This window comes from Mustelus asterias, chromosome 1, assembly GCF_964213995.1.
Source record: "Mustelus asterias chromosome 1, sMusAst1.hap1.1, whole genome shotgun sequence".
NCBI classification, from domain to species: domain Eukaryota; kingdom Metazoa; phylum Chordata; class Chondrichthyes; order Carcharhiniformes; family Triakidae; genus Mustelus; species Mustelus asterias.
In genome coordinates, this window is record NC_135801.1 from 167,003,936 (window position 1) to 167,023,562 (window position 19,627).

The 19,627-nt window shown below is 43.2% G+C and overlaps 1 protein-coding gene across 16 annotated transcripts in view; it reads right to left on the reverse strand.

Moving 5' to 3' along the window:
- Nucleotides 1-19,627, reverse strand: part of ctif (CBP80/20-dependent translation initiation factor) — a 268,061-nt gene that overhangs the window by 158,455 nt on the left and 89,979 nt on the right. For all 16 annotated transcript variants that reach the window (XM_078222542.1, XM_078222468.1, XM_078222532.1 and 13 more), the window contains 2 exons: nt 15,233-15,418; nt 8,089-8,169 (listed from right to left, as the gene is read on the reverse strand). In XM_078222542.1, coding sequence (XP_078078668.1) covers nt 8,089-8,169; nt 15,233-15,409 — 258 coding nt within the window. In that variant the 5' untranslated portion in view covers nt 15,410-15,418. The remainder of the gene's footprint in view (nt 1-8,088; nt 8,170-15,232; nt 15,419-19,627) is intronic.

A 19,627-nucleotide genomic window follows, 5' to 3' on the forward strand; every position in this document is an offset into this window, starting at 1 on the left:
TTGGCTAGCTGTAAGAAAACAGAGGGTGGTGGTTGATGGGAAATATTCATCCTGGAGTTCAGTTACTAGTGGTGTTCCGCAAGGATCTGTTTTGGGGCCACTGCTGTTTGTCATTTTTATAAATGACCTGGATGAGGGCGTGGTAGGATGGATTAGTAAATTTGCGGATGACACTAAAGTCGGTGGAATTGTAGACAGTGCGGAGGGAAATGGCAGGGTACAGAGGGACATAGCTGGGCTGAGAGGTGGCAAATGGAGTTTAATGCGGAAAAGTGTGAGGTGATTCACTTTGGAAGGAGTAACAGGAATACAGAGTACTGGGCTAATGGTAAGACACTTGGTAGTGTGGATGAACAGAGGGATCTGGGTGTCCATGTGCATAGATCCCTGAAAGTTGGCACCCAGGTTGATAGGGTTGTTAAGAAGGCGTACGGTGTGTTAGCTTTTATTGGTAGAGGGATTGAGTTTCGGAGCCAGGAGGTCATGCTGCAACTGTACAAAACTCTGGTGCGGCCGCATTTGGAGTATTGCGTACAGTTCTGGTCGCCGTATTATAGGAAGGATGTGGAAGTGTTGGAAAGGGTGCAGAGGAGATTTACCAGGATGTTGCCTGGTATGGTGGGAAAATCGTATGAGGAAAGGCTGAGGGGCTTGAGGTTGTTTTCGTTGGAGAGAAGAAGGTTGAGAGGTGACTTGATAGAGGCATACAAGATGCTCAGAGGATTAGATAGGGTGGATAGTGAGAGCCTTTTTCCTCGGATGGTGATGGCTAGCATGAGGGGACATAACTTTAAATTGAGGGGTGAGAGATATAGGACAGATGTCAGAGGTAGGTTCTTTACTCAGAGAGTAGTAAGGGCGTGGAATATCCTGCCTGCAGCAGTAGTGGACTCGTCAACATTAAGAGCATTCAAATGGTTATTGGATAAACATATGGATGATATTGGAATAGTGTAGCTTAGAGGGGCTTTAGATTGGTTCCACTGGTCGGCGTACCATCGAGGGCCGAAGGGCCTGTACTGCGCTGTAATGTTCTATGTTCTAATTCTAAGAAAGATGGGAATGGATTTGGGAGATGACAACATGTTCAAGGACTCTGCAGAGGATAGGACATTAGAGATGGAGCTTACAAGGATGGAGCAGTCAAGGTTTTTTGAGAAGAGGGGTCACGATGGTTGAAGAGATAAATCTGTTAATAACATCAGCTAAGATGCAGGCCAGGAGGAGTAATTAGTTGGGTGGTCAGCAGTTTAGTGGGTATAGAATCCAGGGAACAAGAGGTAGGTCTTGTTTCATATATAGGTGGCATAATGTATCCTATTTGGATAAACTGTAGCCTGACTCGAGCAGCTGTTTCAAATTGGTTTATTGAAATTATGTACACTATATACAAGGTGGGCTCCTGAGCAGGCACATGTCTCTTGAGTGCTGCCTACACTGTCTGCTGTACAGAGTCACTAGCGCATGACTGTTGATGTCAATACTACATCATGGCCACACATTCCCATAACTATTCTATTAACTCATTACACTATACCTCCCCCAAGTATACTGGAATTTGAGGATATTGAATGGTTTGTGATCAGTCTCAACGTGGAAAGGTAAGCCCATCAGATAGTCAGAAAATCTCTCAACGACCCATGTGGCAGCCACTTCTTCCTCTTCTACGTAGAGTTGCTCTGTTTCTGACAACACTCTGGGGGAAATGTATACATGATTCCTTCTAGAGTTGGATGAAAACAGCCCCAAAGCCAGTTGAGGATGCATCGGCAGCCACCACTGTGGGCAATGCTGGGTTGTAATGTGGCAGCACATCCGCAGAGACCAGCCTTTCTTTAAAACATTGGAAAGCAGCGATTTGTTCAATGCCTTAGAACCACGGTTGACCTTGTCATAGGATATTCCTTAAAGAATCTGGTTGGTGGCTAGATTTGGGATCAGTTTGCCAAATTGATTTCTGAGGAACGTCTGGTTTATTTACACTATGTTCACCATATACAAGGTGAGTTATTGAATAGGCACATCTTTCCTGTAGAGTCTCGAAGACATGACTGCTGATGGCCTAACCTACTCATCACCATAACTATTCCATTAACTCATATATTTTATCGACAAGATGAGCTCAGAGAGGGCATAAGAGGAGACAGGAGAGAAAATGGAGAAAAATGTGAGTTCAGGGCTAGGCTGGTGGGGAGCCTTAGAGGAAGTTTAGCCAGGTGAGCTAGTGAAAAGATGGGGTGTGGCCAGAGACAGCTGCTTGGATATTTAATCGGCCTCAAGCGGCTCTTAACAAACCAAATTAGCTACCAACCACATGCAGTGACTAGCCCTGCTGCCTCTCTCCCCCACCTCCAGGAAAATGACCCAGGGATGGAATGGAGCTGGGGAAATCAGCACACTGGCTGATGCTGCTATTTTTAGTGCCCACCCGCTTCCGTTTCCATCTCCAGTGGAAGCCCACAGTCAGATGGGGCTGGGCCAAGAATTCCCACATATATCTCATCGCATTGACTTTACTCCCACAGCAACACGGCAGACTCGAAGAGAAGTTGTAGTGGGACCTGAAGCAAAAAGATCATTAAGAAATGAAGTGGCAGAAATTTCCCTCGAGGCAGCAAATTCACTGTTGCATTATGAAGCTCATCAAAGCTTCAGGCTCCAAGAGTAAACATATACTGGTTTGTGTATTCTATGAATACCTGACTATAGTCTTGTCAGACAGCATTCTAGATGGACTTTTCATTAAAACTGTCTGTCCTCTACTGCATTTCCAATAATGGTTCTTATTGCAAGTTTCAATATTTAGTTTTTATTTCCAAATGATGTGAAGGAATTTGGTTTACTTTTTCTCTGGAACCTATAAAAATTGTTGTTCGCATGCCTGAAATCCAGCTACAGACGTTTTTGTGGCTGAGGTCTATAAATTCACGAGTATGGTTTAAGTTACTGGTCAAATATTTCAAGAATTTTAATAAATTAGTTTGCCTCACATTTAGCTAGGTGACAAATAACTCAGCCTAGCCTCCAAAGCTGAGCAAAGGGGTAGGTTTTAAGAAATTTCTTAAAGGAGGAAATCGAGGTAGACAGGTGAAGAGGTATAGGGAGGGAATTCCAGAGCTGCAAAGACTCTTAGATCATGGACCCCGCCCTTCTGGTCTTCTTTCAACTGTTGGGTTTCCGGTAGCTTAATAAATCAGATTGATGTTAAAAGTAGAGTAACTGTTGGAATAAAGGTGAGCAACCCTTATAATATTTAAATAATCAACCCACATCTCAGATTGGTTGTCCCTTGTGCCGTCCCTGTTAAAATCAAAAGTGGGTGGGTTAAGCTCCTGTTTCAGATTTTTTGAATTTTAACACCTCACCTGGCACTTTTCTCAGAGTTAAGACTCAGCTCATTGTTTCTGTCTCAAAGCCCACAACCTTGAAATGAATTCCATACACTCTCTATAAAGAAGTTTCTCCTGCCATCTGCTCTTTTGTATTTATTCTTGTATCTGTGACCCCTTGTACTTGACCTCTCAGCTACTGGAAATATATTTTTCTTCAAGCATTGCCTTTCAACATCTCGGATTCATTTTCAAGTATCATTCTGTCACTGTTCACTGCTAGTTCCCATTGGTAAAGAACAACAGGAGTACAAGTCTCTGAGTTCCTTCCAGCTTTTCAGACTTGTCAGGGCATGAGCAGGAGGCCATCACCTGAACAACAGCTTTGATTTTAACAGAGGTTGAAATCAAAAGAATGTTTTCATTTATGGGGCGGCGCGGTAGCACGGTGGTTAGCACTGCTGCCTCACAGCACCAGGGATCTGCGTTCGATTCCAGCCTCAGGTGACTGTGCATGCGGAGTTAGCACATTCTTCCCATGTCTGCGTGGGTTTCCTCTGGGTGCTCCGGTTTCCTCCCAGTCCAAAGATGTACAGGTTAGGTGGATTGGCCATGGTAAATTGACCCTTCGTGTCACAAGATATATAGGTTAGGGGGATTAATGGGGTAAATACGTGGGGTGACGGGGAAGGCCTGGGTATGAGTCGGTGCAGACTTGATGGGCCAAATGGCCTCCTTCTGTACTGTAAGGGTCTATGATTCTATGAGTATTTTCAGGACAATGGAGTTTCCTGCAGCTCATTCGCATGTGGCTATTGCTGAGCCTGTTGTATCATTGGTTTCCGCAGCTGAATATTTCAGTATTTACTGTGATGGAGTGTTGACACCCAGCGGGAACAATCTGCAAGTAATTTTTTTTTAAAAGAGCTCCGACTAACACTCAATTTTAGAACTGAGGCCAAGTAAATGACCATTCCAGAATACATTTTCATCACAACTGCAGTAACCTCCAGGTGTTTTTTCAAACAAAATGTATAATTTATAAAAGTCATTTAAAAAGGGCAAACAGTCCTGTGTTTCATTTATAGTTTATAGAAACTTCAGTTAAACTGAAATTTAAAATAAAGAGTTACAGAAAGATGTAATTTTCTAATTTGTTCTCTGGATGTGGGAGATTCTAGTCAGGTTGACATTGCCGAGAGGAGACTGGTGGGTTTTCTCCTTTAGCTTCAGAAGTTGGTGGTGCTCTCATGATATTAGGGAGAGAAATTCGGGATTTAGAATCAACGATAGTGAGTGACCAACAATATATATTCACCAGGACAGCTGGAAGGGAACGGAATTTAAAGGTAACGGCATTCCCAAGCAATGGCTTCACTTGTCCTTTCTTGGTGGTTGAATTCAGAGGGAGGGGAGTTTTTGTCTAAAGCTTTGATGAGCTGCTGCAGTATTTTCTACATATGCAACAGCGAGAGTGGTTAATCAGCTGGGCAGCATGGAACTGCTCTATCCAGGATGTCGTTGCATTTTGAGCATCAATGCAGCTGCACCCATCCAGGTGGCTGGTGATATTTGAGCTTTGCAAATTGCGGAGGATTTGAGTCGCAAAGTGACATAATCCTCTGTCCTGCTTTTGCAGCCATGACTAATATTGGCAAGGTAATGTAAGTTTCTGCTCAACAATATCCGCAGGATGCTCATAGCTAGAGGATATGGCTGTTTGGGGGACATATCAAAGGTCAGTGGGAGATAGTTGGGCTTTCTTTTGTTCAACACTCATTGATCATAAGAAATAGGAGCAGGAATGGGCCATTTGGCCCCTCGAGCCTCTCCACCATTCAGTAAGATCATGGCTGCTCTGATTGTGGCCTATAGTCCACTTTACTGCTCCCCCGCCCATAGCCCTTGTCTTCCTTGTAAATCAGATATTTGTCTAAGTCATCCTTGAATATATTTAATGATCCAACCTGAATTGCTCTCAAGAAAAGAGAATTTCAAAGATTAACGACCCTCAGAGAAGAAATTCCTCGTCATTTTCATCTCTTATGTTTAAGCTACGCTCCCTAGTTCTACATCCCATCACAAGTTAAAACTCCTCTCAGCATCTACCCTTCAAAACCATTTGTGTTTCAACATGACTACCACTCATTCTTCGAAACTATTAGTTCGCTAATATTCTATACATGCTAATAAATCACCCCAACACAAGGAGCGCTTGTGTAGTGATCTTTAAGAGGACTCTTAATGAATGCCTTTGTCAGACATAATTTTCCTTTCATAAGGATGGGAATATTACCTGGCACTCAAGTGGCTACTAACTCTGAAGTATTTATATCTCACTTTGTTACCACAAGACGTTTCTTCTTCAGCAGAGAGCAATGAAGCAGAGGGGCAGAAGGGAGTTGAGGAGTGGCATCTGAAAGAGTGAAGTGACAAGGCAAGCTGAAGTGGACTAACTTCTAAAAAACATTCATAGAATCATAAAGTGCAAAAGAGGCCCTTCAGCCCATCGAGTCTGCACCGACACATTAGAAACACCTGAACTCCCATCTAATCCCATCTGCCAGCACTTGGCCCATAGTCCTGAATGTACCCTCCCAGGCAGTGCATTCCAGACGTCACCACCCTCTGCCAACATCTCCAATACTTTGTCCTTCCCTCTGCCAATTTGCTCAAGAACCTCAAAGTCTCTCTCCCTGAATTCCAAACTATGTCCTCATTTTCTTGGGTGAAGACAGTTCTGAAGTATTCATTCAACACTCTACCAATGTCCTCTGGCTCCATCCATAGATTGGCCCCTAATGAACCCTACTCTTTCCCCGGTTAGCCTCTTCCCGTTAATATACTTACAGAATATCTTGGGATATTTTTCCCTACTATTTTTCATATTATCAGAGGAATGCAAACAGAATCTGCACCAACATTCAGAGCTCAGAATATTTTAATATTTCATCTGGATCTTAAAAGTCAAAAATAGACGGAAATTAAAAATTGTGCGCATACTGTAAGCAGTGGAACATTAATCTTGCAATTGTATGGGAGGTCCTTTCAAAAATCCTCGAGTACATCCTGAAATCTGGCCTGATTTTTCTCATCCGCAGTAGGGAGTCCAGAAGTAGTGCTTCCTTGATTCACAACCGCTTATTCCATACACACTAGGAATTAAATTTGAAACCGTTCTACTTTGTGTGGATTTCTATTCCAGTTTATGCTGCATCTGGAGTTGCTATAAAGAAATAGGTCATGGTGACTTTCGATTCAGAACCTAGGATCGTGTAGAACACATCTGTGCGAAGTTCCCTGACAAAGTGGATCAATTTATTAATGAAAAGCTGCTTCACAATCTTCTTTTCTTTCCAGATTTCGGGGTGCCACAGCGATTTCTACACCAACACTCGAAGAATGCATGCTCAAATAACAGCAGAGTCCCTCTCCAGGAACTGCTTTCTTTGGGTGCTAAACCCAATCTGTTTCTTTAATTGAGTTTTGAATGGTGACATTTTTGGAAAGCTGCCTCAGTGCAATCTGATTAGGAACCATGTGCTGTCTCTATGAGGTTAGCAAAAGAATTCAAAACATTTTTTTCCTTCTCTTGTCTCTCAACACTATATGCAGATGGGGCAACCCAGCTCAAGTTACTGATGTCTGGTATAGATGAAAATAAATTCCGTGGCTGCTTGGCATCACGCTAAGTTCCGAGCGTATCTGATGCTATTATGCTGTTCTTACAGTGCTTGAACACTTCTCTGCAGTGTGAACAGAGGGAAGGTTATGAACATCTGTTTATTTCTCTGCTCTTCCTCCTCAACACAGTGACTCATTGCTGAGGTATGGGTCCATGGATGGCTTCATTGGTGAAGTGGCCATTCTACAACACAAATGCCCACTAGTTTTGTTTCCTGTGTGTGTCTTTACAACTTGGTCCTGTCCACATGCCATAACCAATCAGAATGGGAAGTCAGGGTCATTAACCTCTCGCCACATTCTCAGCACAGAGTCACTTGTAGCACTCTTATCACTGCCCCAGCCGAGATCATTTGTCCACTGAATCTATAGAATAGAATCCCTACAATGCAGAAGGAGGCCATTCGGCCCATCGAGTCTGCACCGACCACAATCCCACCCAGGCCCTATTCCCGTAACCCCACATATTCACCCCAGCTAATCCCCTGACACTAAGGGGCAATTTAGCATGTTCAATCAACCTAACCCGCACATCTTTGGAGTGTGGGAGGAAACCGGAGCACCCGGAGGAAACTCACGCAGACACGGGGAGAACATGCAAACTCCATACAGACAGTAACCCGAGGCCAGAATTGAACCCGGGTCCCTGGCGCTGTGAGGCAGCAATGCTAACCACTGTGCCGCCGTGCCATCCTGAACTGACAGAACAGCCACATTTGAAACTATACATTTAGGATTCCCCAATTCTTACCAAATTGATATTTAAGTGGCCCCATTTCTTTTCAAACCCGGTCTTGGCAAAGTATTTTTACACTCCTGTTTTGATTGAGTTGGAAGACACCTTGAAGAGAATATTGACAAAAATAATTTGTTTAGGCGTTCCCAGTGCACAGTTACTGCAAATTAGATTTTCCCCTACATTTCTCATTTTCTGTAAACTTTGGAAAAGTCAATTTTTGTCATTCTGCCTTTCAGTGAGACCTGGTTGATACTGACTCCTCAGTGTTGATTCTGTACCCCACAGATCCTTGCTGTGTACTGACACAAGGTATTGTGCACTGAACTGACAGTTTACCTGATTGATTTGTTTGCGGGAGTTCTTCTCCTTTGGGGAGGACCAGTTTACATTTAGTGTGTCTGTAAAGTCTTCATTCCACTGTGGGCAAAACAGATGATTGTTCAACAAAGTACCCAGTGTAGGTATACCAGCATTCAATGCATTCCTTTACTATATTACAACAGTGATTATATTTCAAAAGTAATTAATTGGCTATAAAGCACTTTGGGTTGTTCCATGGTCATGAAAAGCACTATTTAAATACATGTCTTTCTTCTTTACACACTGAGCCATTCCAAGTTTCTCAAAAATAAAGTAATGGGCAGATTTTGTGGTTTCCCCGACTCCCGGAGAGGTTCCCTCTCTTCAGCCTTGAAGAGTCATGTGGACTCGAAACATTAAAACTATTTCTCTTTTCACAGATGCTGCCAGACCTTCATACAGCATTTTCTGTTTTTATTTCAGATTTCCAGCATCCGCAGTATTTTGCTTTTATTTTAGTGTTTGCCTGAGGTGAGCAGTAACCAGCGGCGTGGAGCAAGGATGCATTATTGCTCCCCAACTATTCAATCTCCCATCTTGTTGCAATGCCTGAGGAATCCACCAGGGACATGCCTGAAGGCATCAACATTAGATTTCGTTCAGGGATGTTTTTCAATCACTTCAGAGATCGCGTGCCTCCAACAAAGTTACACAGACAGTTACCCTAGAGCTTCTGTATGCAGATGACCAAGTCCTAGCTGCCCACAACAAGGCAGACATCCAGACTATGGCAAACAAATTCTCAACTGCTGCTTAAATCCTTGGGGCGTGATCTTACTACCCATTCACACTGCAGCAAAGACAAAGATTTGCTGCAGCAAAGACAAAGATTTTGGTGACAAGCCAAATCTCCGTTCACTGCAGAGTGATGGGAAAATCCCGCTGGCGTGAATGATCAGAAAATTCCAGTCATCGTTTCCAAATCAGTGTCTCCGAGACCAAGGCCATGTTTCCAGCCAGCACCAAGCACCTGCTATGAAGCACTGGATATTACTATTCATAGTATCAGTCCCAAAGCAATAGAAAACTTCTCATACCCTGGTAGTGCGCTCTGCAGGGATGTCACCATTGATGAAGCTATCAATCGATACAAACATGCGGATTACAAGCAGGAATAGGCCATTGGGCCCCTTGACCCTGCTCTGCAACCAGAAAGCAAGTTTGGCCTATGGTCAACTCCATGATTGTGTTTTGAGTATTTGATTAAGTAAATATTCAGAAACTTTCCATTGGCAGGAGAGTCAGTAACAGATTTAAGACATTGGGAAAGGAACCAAAGGCAACATGAGGAGAAAGTTTGTGAAGCAAGTAGTTTTGATCTGGAATTTGCGATTTAGAATGCAAGGCCAGAAAGAATATTGGAAACAGATTTAATATTAACTTTCAAAGGGGAATTTGATACACATTTGAAATGGTTGAAACTGCAGCGCTACGAAGGGGCAGAGGAATGGGCCTAAATTGTCTGGTTCTTTCAAAATACTGGGACAGGCAGAAGAGTCATATTTTGTGCTATATGACAAAATCTATAACAATGTGGTAAAACATTCCAAGGCATTTCCAAGAGCACAAATTAGACAAATATAGAGAGACAAACAAATGAGATATTAGCGTGGAGGAAACCCTAAGTATTGGCCGAAGAGGTGTGTTTCATGGAGAGAATTAAAGAAGAAGAGGAAGGTGAAAAAGTGAATTGTTTTAGGGAAAGAATTATAGAGGCTGAGGCCAGGGGAGCTACAGACAGAGCCATCAGTACAGAAGAGCCAGAGTCACAAAAGCAGAGAGTTCAGGGGACTGGAGGACCCGATAGGAAAGGGCAAGACTGTGAATAGATTAAATGCAACAATGGGAATTTTAAATTTGAGGCATTAGTGAACCAGGAAACAATGTAGATCAGCATGGGAGAGGAATGATGGGCAAGCAGAACCGGACATAGGATAACATACATACAGGAGAGTTTTGAATAAGTTGAAGTTCAAGTTGCGTAATGAATAGGATGCCATCCAGGAGAACGCTGGAAAGTTAAATTTGGAGGCATCAGTGGAATGGGTGAGTGTTTAAATGGCAGAAGGTGGAAGTAGGAATTGGGGTGTATTTAAAAAGCAATAATGTATTCAAGAACTCTGGATAGCTGAGGAACATTAGAAAGAAGGAACATTGTAAAGCCCAGGGATTATTGGTGATTCTTTATTTGAAGAGAAAGCTGATGAAGGCAATTTTGAAAGGAAGTGAAACAGTCCCCACGGAGAAGTAGCCATTTCCTTCCAGTATTGAAGGTGAGAAATACATTGAGGCCAATATGGAGACCAAATATGGAGACCAAAACTGCACACGCTATTCTCAATGTGGTCTCACCAAACGCCATATAATTGTAGCAAGATGTTTTAATTTTTGTATTCCAATTCCCTTGCAAGAAAGGACAACATGAAATGTAATTGTTTAATTGCTTGCTGTACCTGCACAATAACTTTGTCCCTTGTAGCACACCTATGTCTCTCTGAACATCAATTTTTACAAATTTCAGCTTTTAGAAAATATTCTGCTTTTCTATTCAGATAATGAAAGTGAATACCTCACACTTCATGATACTGCATCCGTTGCCTTGTTGACACTCACTTAACCAGTCCATATCCCTTTGCAACCTCTTTGCGTCCTCCTTATAGCTTGCATTTCCACCTAACTTTGTAACATCAACAAACCTAGATAGCTGTCTATCTGGTGGAGCAATGAAAATCTATTAAGTGCGAGAGGCAGAATTAGGGAAGTTCGGATATATCAGAGGGTTGTGAGACTGGAATTGATTACAGAGATAGGGAGGAGGATTTTTGAAAACAAGGATGAGAATCTTAGAGTCAAGTTGTTGATTGACTGGAAGCCAATCAGCGAGCACAGGACTGATAAGGGAATGGAATTTACTGTGAGTTAAGACATAGGCAGCAGACCTTTGGATGACTTTAAAATTTATGGAGGATAAAACTGTGGGAGACCAGTCATAAGTGCATTAGAATAGTCAAGCCTGGAGTTCACAAAGGCTTGCACGAGGGTTTCAGCAGCAGATGAGTTGAGACAGACCAAAGACGGGCGATGTTACGCAAGTGAAAATAGGAGGCCTTGGTGATGACATGAATATGAAGTTGCATGTTTATCTGAGGGTCAAATGTGACACCACGGTTGTGAACAGACTGGCTTAATGTTAGTCTGCTGCCAGGGAGAGGGATGGAGTCAATAGTAGGGAATGAAGTTGGGAGTAGGAATGGAAAGCAATGGCTTCAGTCTTCCCAATATTTAATCATAGAATCCCTACAGTGCAGAAGGAGGCCATTCAGCCCATCATTGCACCGACAACAATCCCACCCATATCTTATCCCCATAACCCCACGTATTAACCCTCCTAATCCCCCTGACACTAAGGGGCAATTTAGCATGGCCAATCAACCAAACCCGCACATCTTTGGGGTGTGGGAGGAAACTGTCCCTGTCAGGCAGGGAGAAAATGGCTGAGTGAGGGAACCATGGTTCACGAAAGTGGTGGAATGTCTTGTGAAAAGGAAGAGGGAAGCTTATGTAGGGATGAGGAAACAAGGTTCAGATGGCTCGATTGAGGGTTATAAGTTAGCAAGGAATGAGCTGAAAAAGGGGCTTAGGAGCGCTAGGAGGGGACATGAGAAGTCCTTGGCGGGTCGGATCAAGGAAAACCCCAAGGCTTTTTACTCTTATGTGAGGAATAAAAGAATGACCAGGGTGAGGTTAGGGCCGGTCAACGACAGTAGCGGGAACTTGTATATGGAGTCAGTAGAGATAGGCGAGGTGATGAATGAATACTTTTCTTCAGTGTTCACCAAGGAGAGGGGCCATGTTTTTGAGGAAGAGAAAGTGTTACAGGCTAATAGGCTGGAGGAAATAGATGTTCGGAGGGAGGATTTACTGGCAGTTTTGAATAAACTGAAGGTCGATAAGTCCCCTGGGCCTGATGAAATGTTTCCTAGGATTCTTTGGGAGGCAAGGGATGAGATTGCAGAGCCTTTGGCTTTGATCTTTGGGCCCTCACTGTCCACGGGGATGGTGCCAGAGGACTGGAGAGTGGCGAACGTTGTTCCTCTGTTTAAGAAAGGGAATAGAAATGACCCTAGTAATTATAGACCGGTTAGTCTTACTTCGTGGTTGGTAAATTGATGGAAAAGGTCCTTAGGGATGGGATTTACGACCATTTAGAAAGATGCGGATTAATCCGGGATAGTCAGCACTGATTCGTGAAGGGCAAGTCGTGCCTCACAAATTTGATTGAATTTTTTGAGGAGGTAACTAAGTGTGTTGATGAAGGTAGGGCAGTTGATGTCATATACATGGACTTTAGTAAGGCGTTTGATAAGGTCCCCCATGGTTGGCTTATGATGAAAGTAAGGAGGTGTGGGATAGAGGGAAAGTTGGCCGATTGGATAGGTAACTGGCTATCTGATTGAAGACAGAGGGTGGTGGTGGATGGAAAATTTTTGGATTGGAGGCAGGTTGCTAGCGGAGTGCCACAGGGATCAGTGCTTGGTCCTCTGCTCTTTGTGATTTTTATTAATGACTTAGAGGAGGGGGCTGAAGGGTGGATCAGTAAATTTGCTGATGACACCAAGATTGGTGGAGTAGTGGAAATTGGATCAGGAATTGGCTAGCGGATAGGAAACAGAGGGTGGTGGTTGATAGTAAATATTCATCATGGAGTGCGGTTACAAGTGGTGTACCTCAAGGATCTGTTTTGGGGCCACTGCTGTTTGTAATATTTATTAATGATCTGGATGAGGGTATAGTTGGGTGGATTAGCAAATTTGCTGATGACACCAAAGTCGGTGGTGTGGTAGACAGTGAGGAAGGGTGTCGTAGTTTGCAGGAAGACTTAGACAGGTTGCAAAGTTGGGCCGAGAGGTGGCGGATGGAGTTTAATGCGGAGAAGTGTGAGGTAATTCACTTTGGTAGGAATAACAGATGTGTTGAGTATAGGGCTAACGGGAGGACTTTGAATAGTGTGGAGGAGCAGAGGGATCTAGGTGTATGTGTGCATAGATCCCTGAAAGTTGGGAATCAAGTAGATAAGGTTGTTAAGAAGGCATATGGTGTCTTGGCGTTTATTGGTAGGGGGATTGAATTTAGGAGTCGTAGCGTTATGTTGCAACTGTACACAACTCTGGTGCGGCCGCACTTGGAGTACTGTGTGCAGTTCTGGTCCCCACATTACAGGAAGGATGTGGAGGCTTTGGAGAGGGTGCAGAGGAGGTTTACCAGGATGTTGCCTGGTATGGAGGGGAGATCCTATGAGGAGAGGCTGAGGGATTTGGGATTGTTTTCGCTGGAAAGGCGGCGGCTAAGAGGGGATCTTATTGAAACATATAAGATGATTAGAGGTTTAGATAGGGTGGATAGTGATAGCCTTTTTCCTCTGATGGAGAAATCCAGCACGAGGGGGCATGGCTTTAAATTGAGGGGGGGTCGTTATAGAACCGATGTCAGGGGTAGGTTCTTTACCCAGAGGGTGGTGAGGGATTGGAATGCCCTGCCAGCATCAGTAGTAAATGCGCCTAGTTTGGGGGCGTTTAAGAGATCCGTAGATAGGTTCATGGACGAAAAGAAATTGGTTTAGGTTGGAGGGTCACAGTTTTTTTTTTAACTGGTCGGTGCAACATCGTGGGCCGAAGGGCCTGTTCTGCGCTGTAATGTTCTATGTTCTATGTTCTAGTGGTTGAGGTGGAGGGCTGTTGTAGGCTGCAAAGAGACATAGATAGGATGCAAAGCTGGGCTGAAAAATGGCAAATGGAGTTTAACCCTGATAAATGTGAGGTGATTCATTTTGGTAGGACTAATTTAAATGTGGATTACAGGGTCAAAGGTAGGGTTCTGAAGACTGTGGAGGAACAGAGAGATCTTGGGGTCCATATCCACAGATCTCTAAAGGTTGCCACTCAAGTGGATAGAGCTGTGAAGAAGGCCTATAGTGTGTTAGCTTTTATTAACAGGGGGTTGGAGTTTAAGAGCCGTGGGGTTATGCTGCAACTGTACAGGACCTTGGTGAGACCACATTTGGAATATTGTGTGCAGTTCTGGTCACCTCACTATAAGAAGGATGTGGAAGTGTTGGAAAGAGTGCAGAGGAGATTTACCAGGATGCTGCCTGCTTTGGAGGGTAGGTCTTATGAGGAAAGGTTGAGGGAGCTAGGGCTGTTCTCTCTGGAGCGGAGGAGGCTGAGGGGAGACTTAATAGAGGTTTATAAAATGATGAAGGGGATAGATAGAGTGAACGTTCAAAGACTATTTCCTCGGTTGGATGGAGCTATTACAAGGGGGCATAACTATAGGGTTCGTGGTGGGAGATATAGGAAGGATATCAGAGGTAGGTTCTTTACGCAGAGAGTGGTTGGGGTGTGGAATGGACTGCCTGCAGTGATAGTGGAGTCAGACACTTTAGGAACATTTAAGCGGTTATTGGATAGGCACATGGAGCACACCAGGATGATAGGGAGTGGGATAGCTTGATCTTGGTTTCAGATAAAGCTCGGCACAACATCGTGAGCCAAAGGGCCTGTTCTGTGCTGTACTGTTCTATGTTCTATGTTCTATCTGGGGACCAGGGAATCCCGCCATGACAGATGGTGGATTTTGAATTCAATAAAAATATCTGGAATTAAGAAGCTGTGACCCGAGAGCCACAGCAATATGGTTGACTCTCAGCTGCCCTTGGGCAATTACGGATGGGCAATAAATGGAGGCCAGCTAGTGACGCCCATGGCCCACGAATGAATAGAAAAGTTCCTACTATGATTATTACAAGCAATTGTTCCCAGGATCTCAAAACTATGCAAGCCCTTACCCCCTTTATTATTCTCTTCAGTCTACAATATATAGGCTTTTAAGTCCAAACTTGTTGTCATCTAGCCATGATTTTCTGATCGACTTAGTTTTATCTTTTACCTGCTGGATTTTGCATTGTGGGTCATGGCATTTTACCTAATTAACTGTAGCCTGCAGCTCATACCATGGGCACAAATAACAAAAGAACAATATGGAACAACCGCGTTCAAACAGGAGTATTCAATATTATCCTCTTGCGCTGACTTGGCAATATAGTCCAGAAATTACCACATACCTGTGAGTTTGGCGGTGTCTTTTCACTGTCTGCATCAGTTTCTGGTTTGTCTGTGAGTAACCCCTGAACCTGGTATTCTAAGACGTAGCTGTCAATGAATCGTTCCAGTTCTTCTATCTCCTGGGAACGGTTACTTCCAGCCTCTGAGGAGGCAGAGGCTACTGAGGAGTTTTCCATATCTATGCTCTAGAATGGACCAAAGGAAAGAACAAATTAGATGTTTTAAAATCAACTTCAAAAATGTATTGTGCACACAACACAGACATTGTTTCCTTTCTTTTCTTGCGGGGTAGATACTATTATCTGAGTAATGTAAAGAAAGGACAGTGGAAGCAGTGGAGGAGTGTGGAGAAAAAAAGTCGAAGAATAGAAGGAACAGAAGCAGAAATAGGCCATATGGCTACTTGAATCTTCACTGCCATTCAATAAGATCAAGGCTGACCTTCGGCCTCAACTCCACTTTCCTGTCTGATCTCCAAATCCCCTCAGAGTCTTAAAAAATCTATCAGGGCAGGATTTTTCTCCTTCTTTGCAGCGTGTTTGGTGGTGGGAGGCAGCGCGCTCATGAACTCTTATAGTCCTGCTGTTGTCACCGGGGTTTCCCGTTGAATGCACCCTTCAACGCCGGGAAACCAGCGGCAGGGGTGCACTGTCGATTGGACGGTAAGATCCTGCCGGCATAGCAACAGCAAGATTTCAGTGTCAGTCTCCCTAACTGAGCATCCACAATCCTCTGGTAGAGAATTCCAAAGATTTGAATGAAGATATTTCTCTTCATCTCAGTTCTAAATGTTCGACATCTTGTGATGTGTAACTCCATGATTTTTAATCACTAAACCGTAAATCAGAATACTTTTGGAAGCTTCTTAGTCCATTTTTTAAAATCTGTAATATGTTGGACCTGCACTAATGATCCAGAGACAGTAGGATCAAAGCCCAGCATGGAAGTATAAAAATCTAAACTGGGTTAAAAACATTTTGGAAATAAAAGGTTATCAGTATAAGGAATCATGAAGTTATCGAACAGTCAAAACAAAGAACCAAGTGTTTCACCTTTTGGAAAACAAACCAGCTTCTTTAGCTAGTCTGGAATACATGTGACTCCAGTTTCATTAGTATATTGTGGACTTGTTGGGCCAAATAGTCTTTGACTGTGAGGTAAATATCTCTATGGTTCTATATGGTTGACTATTATCTGCCCTCTGAAGTGGCTTAACAACCACAAAGTTATCAAACTTCCATAGATACCACTGCTGGTTAATGAATTCAAGCCTTGCCAGCAATGTCTACATCCCAAGACTGAACATTCACAAAAAAATGGTGGACGTAGATTCTGTTCTTTAATTAAAAAGAAAATTCAATCTTCTGAAAACTGAGCCCAACTGGGCGGCACGGTAGCGCAGTGGTTAGCACTGCTGCTTTACAGCTCCAGGGACCTGGGTTCGATTCCCGGCTTGGGTCACTGTCTGTGTGGAGTTTGCACATTCTCCTCGTGTCTGCGTGGGTTTCCTCCGGGTGCTCCGGTTTCCTCCCACAGTCCAAAGATGTGCGGGTTAGGTTGATTGGCCATGCTAAAATTGCCCTTAGTGTCCTGAGATGTGTCGGTTAGAGGGATTAGTGGGCAAATATGTAGGGATATGGGGGTAGGGCCTGGGTGGGATTGTGGTCGGTGCAGACTCGATGGGCCGAATGGCCTCTTTCTGTGCTGTAGGGTTTCTATGATTTCTATGATTTCTATGATTTCTATGAACTGGGAATGAATGTTAAGCTCTCAATACAAGACAGATATGGCAAAAGAAAAACTAGAAATCATTAAACGGAAATCTTAAAATCACAGAAACAATCTCCTGCCATATAAATTCATCAATTTAGTTTGATTTTATTGAGTCAGCAGAATGATCAAGATGGATTAAATAATCTGAACAATTAAAGTCTGAAACAATTTTAAGTAAGGAGATAGAATTGAATGCAGGTTTTTTTAATTAGAAAACATAGAAACATAGAAAAACTACAGCACAAACAGGCCCTTCGGCCCACAAGTTGTGCTGAACACGTCCCGACCTTCTAGACCTACCTATAACCCTCCATCCTATTACGCTCCATGTACTCATCCAGGAGTCTCTTAAAAGACCCTATTGAGTTCGCCTCCACCACCACTGACAGCAGCCGATTCCACTCGCCCACCACCCTCTGTGTGAAAAACTTACCCCTAACATCTCCCCTGTACCTACCCCCCAGCACCCTAAACCTGTGTCCTCTCGTAGCAGACATTTCCACCCTGGGAAAAAGCCTCTGAGAGTCCACCCGATCTATGCCTCTCAACATCTTATACACCTCTATTAGGTCTCCTCTCATCCTTCGTCTCTCCAAGGAGAAAAGACCGAGCTCCCTCAGACTATCCTCATAAGGCATGCCACTCAATCCAGGCAACATCCTTGTAAATCTCCTCTGCACCCTTTCAATCTTTTCCACATCCTTCCTATAGTGAGGCGACCAGAACTGAGCACAGTACTCCAAGTGGGGTCTGACGAGGGTCTTATATAGCTGCATCATTATCCCCGGACTCCTAAACTCAATCCCTCGATTGATAAAGGCCAGCACACCATACGCCTTCTTAACCACCTCCTCCACCTGCGGGGCCGATTTCAGAGTCCTATGGACCCGGACCCCAAGGTCCTTCTGATCCTCTACAGGACTAAGAGTCTTTCCCTTTATATTGTACTCCTTCATCCCATTTGACCTACCAAAATGGACCACGCGCATTTATCTGGGTTCAACTTGTCCGCCCAGTCTTGCATCCTATCAATGTCCCTCTGTAAATTCTGACATCCCTATTCATTGGATATAGGCACTGCTTCACATTAATATATATTAATATATTTGTTTGATGTGGAAATCGGACAAAATTTTGCACTATTTTCAATTGTCTGATCATGAAGCCACACAAAATTAATTTGAAAAAACATTTTAATTGCGAGTAAAGTCACAATTTCATGAAAGATGAGTTCAAATAAAGAGAATATAATAAACCCGGATAATGGACTCTTTCACTATAACCTTCCACTGCTAGTCTGAATATGGCATTTGTCATAGAAATATGATCTGTGATCATACTGCATTGGGTCCAGAAGGCAAGACACTGCCTAAAAGATTATATTGAGATCCCAAGTTGACCCTCAATAATGCAATAACTTATGTGAAAGGGAGTCTCACTGAACAGTGATTAGATTGTAGCTGGTAAGGAAGTCAAGTATCAATCAATTGAAAAAGGAAGACTATTAGAGACTGGAAAAATGAACGCAGTAATCAAAATATATTCCAAAAGAAGATTATAGAAGGGGAATGAAGACCACAGAAGAACTAAAACAAAGTCTGAGGTCACATACCAACCCACACAACAACAGTTTCTTCCCTGCTGCCATCAGACTTTCGAATGGACCTACCTTGCATTAAGTTGATCTTTCTCTACACACTAGCTATGACTGTAACACTACATTCTGCACATTCTTGTTTCCTTCTCTATGAATGGTATGCTTTGTCTGTATAGCGCGCAAGAAACAATACTTTTCATTGTATGCTAATATATGTGACAATAATAAATCAAATCAAATCAAAAACTTGTGATGAATATCCCAGGTGTTACCTATGGCTAGAGAAACAAAATACTATAGGTACTGGTGCCTTTTGTAAATATGCCAGAAAGAAAAAAAGCAGCTGATAATTTTGCAGTGGATCTAGAAAGAATGAAAACAACGATAGAAAGAGATAATGCTCAGATTGTAAAACTGTACCCTGCAAAAGTCACGCTAAGGTTTAAAAGTGACAACAAGAGTAAGTGTCTCATTAATTAGAGAAAGGCAGGCAGACATACATCAGATACAGAAGAGGGAAAAATACAGAAACAAAATTGTATTATGAAGCACTCTTCCAATTTGCAGAGTAACCCAAAGTGCCTTAAAGATTTTGGGTGAATGGAATATTAAACTCAAACCTACTTCAAGCTATTTTCACTATCAGTTCCTCGGAAATATCTCAGTTTTTCTCATAGCAAAATAGAATGAAGGACTGACTTGAATGGAAAGAATCATAGAATCTCTACAGTGCAGATGAGGCCTTTCGGCCCATTGGGTCTGCACCAACTCCCTGACAAAGCACCTTGCTCAGGCCCTCTTCCCCACCCTATCCCCATAACCCCACACATTTCCCATGGTTAATCCATCTCACCAACAGATCTTTGGACACTAAGGGGTAACTTTATCCGGCGAAACCATCTAACCTGCACATCTTTGGACTGGGTTGAGGGAGTGCAGAAGTGCAGAAACCTACAAACCAGCTTGCAGGGTAGTTAATATCTCAAAACCAAATGCCATTGACTGCAATTCTGTGGACTCAATC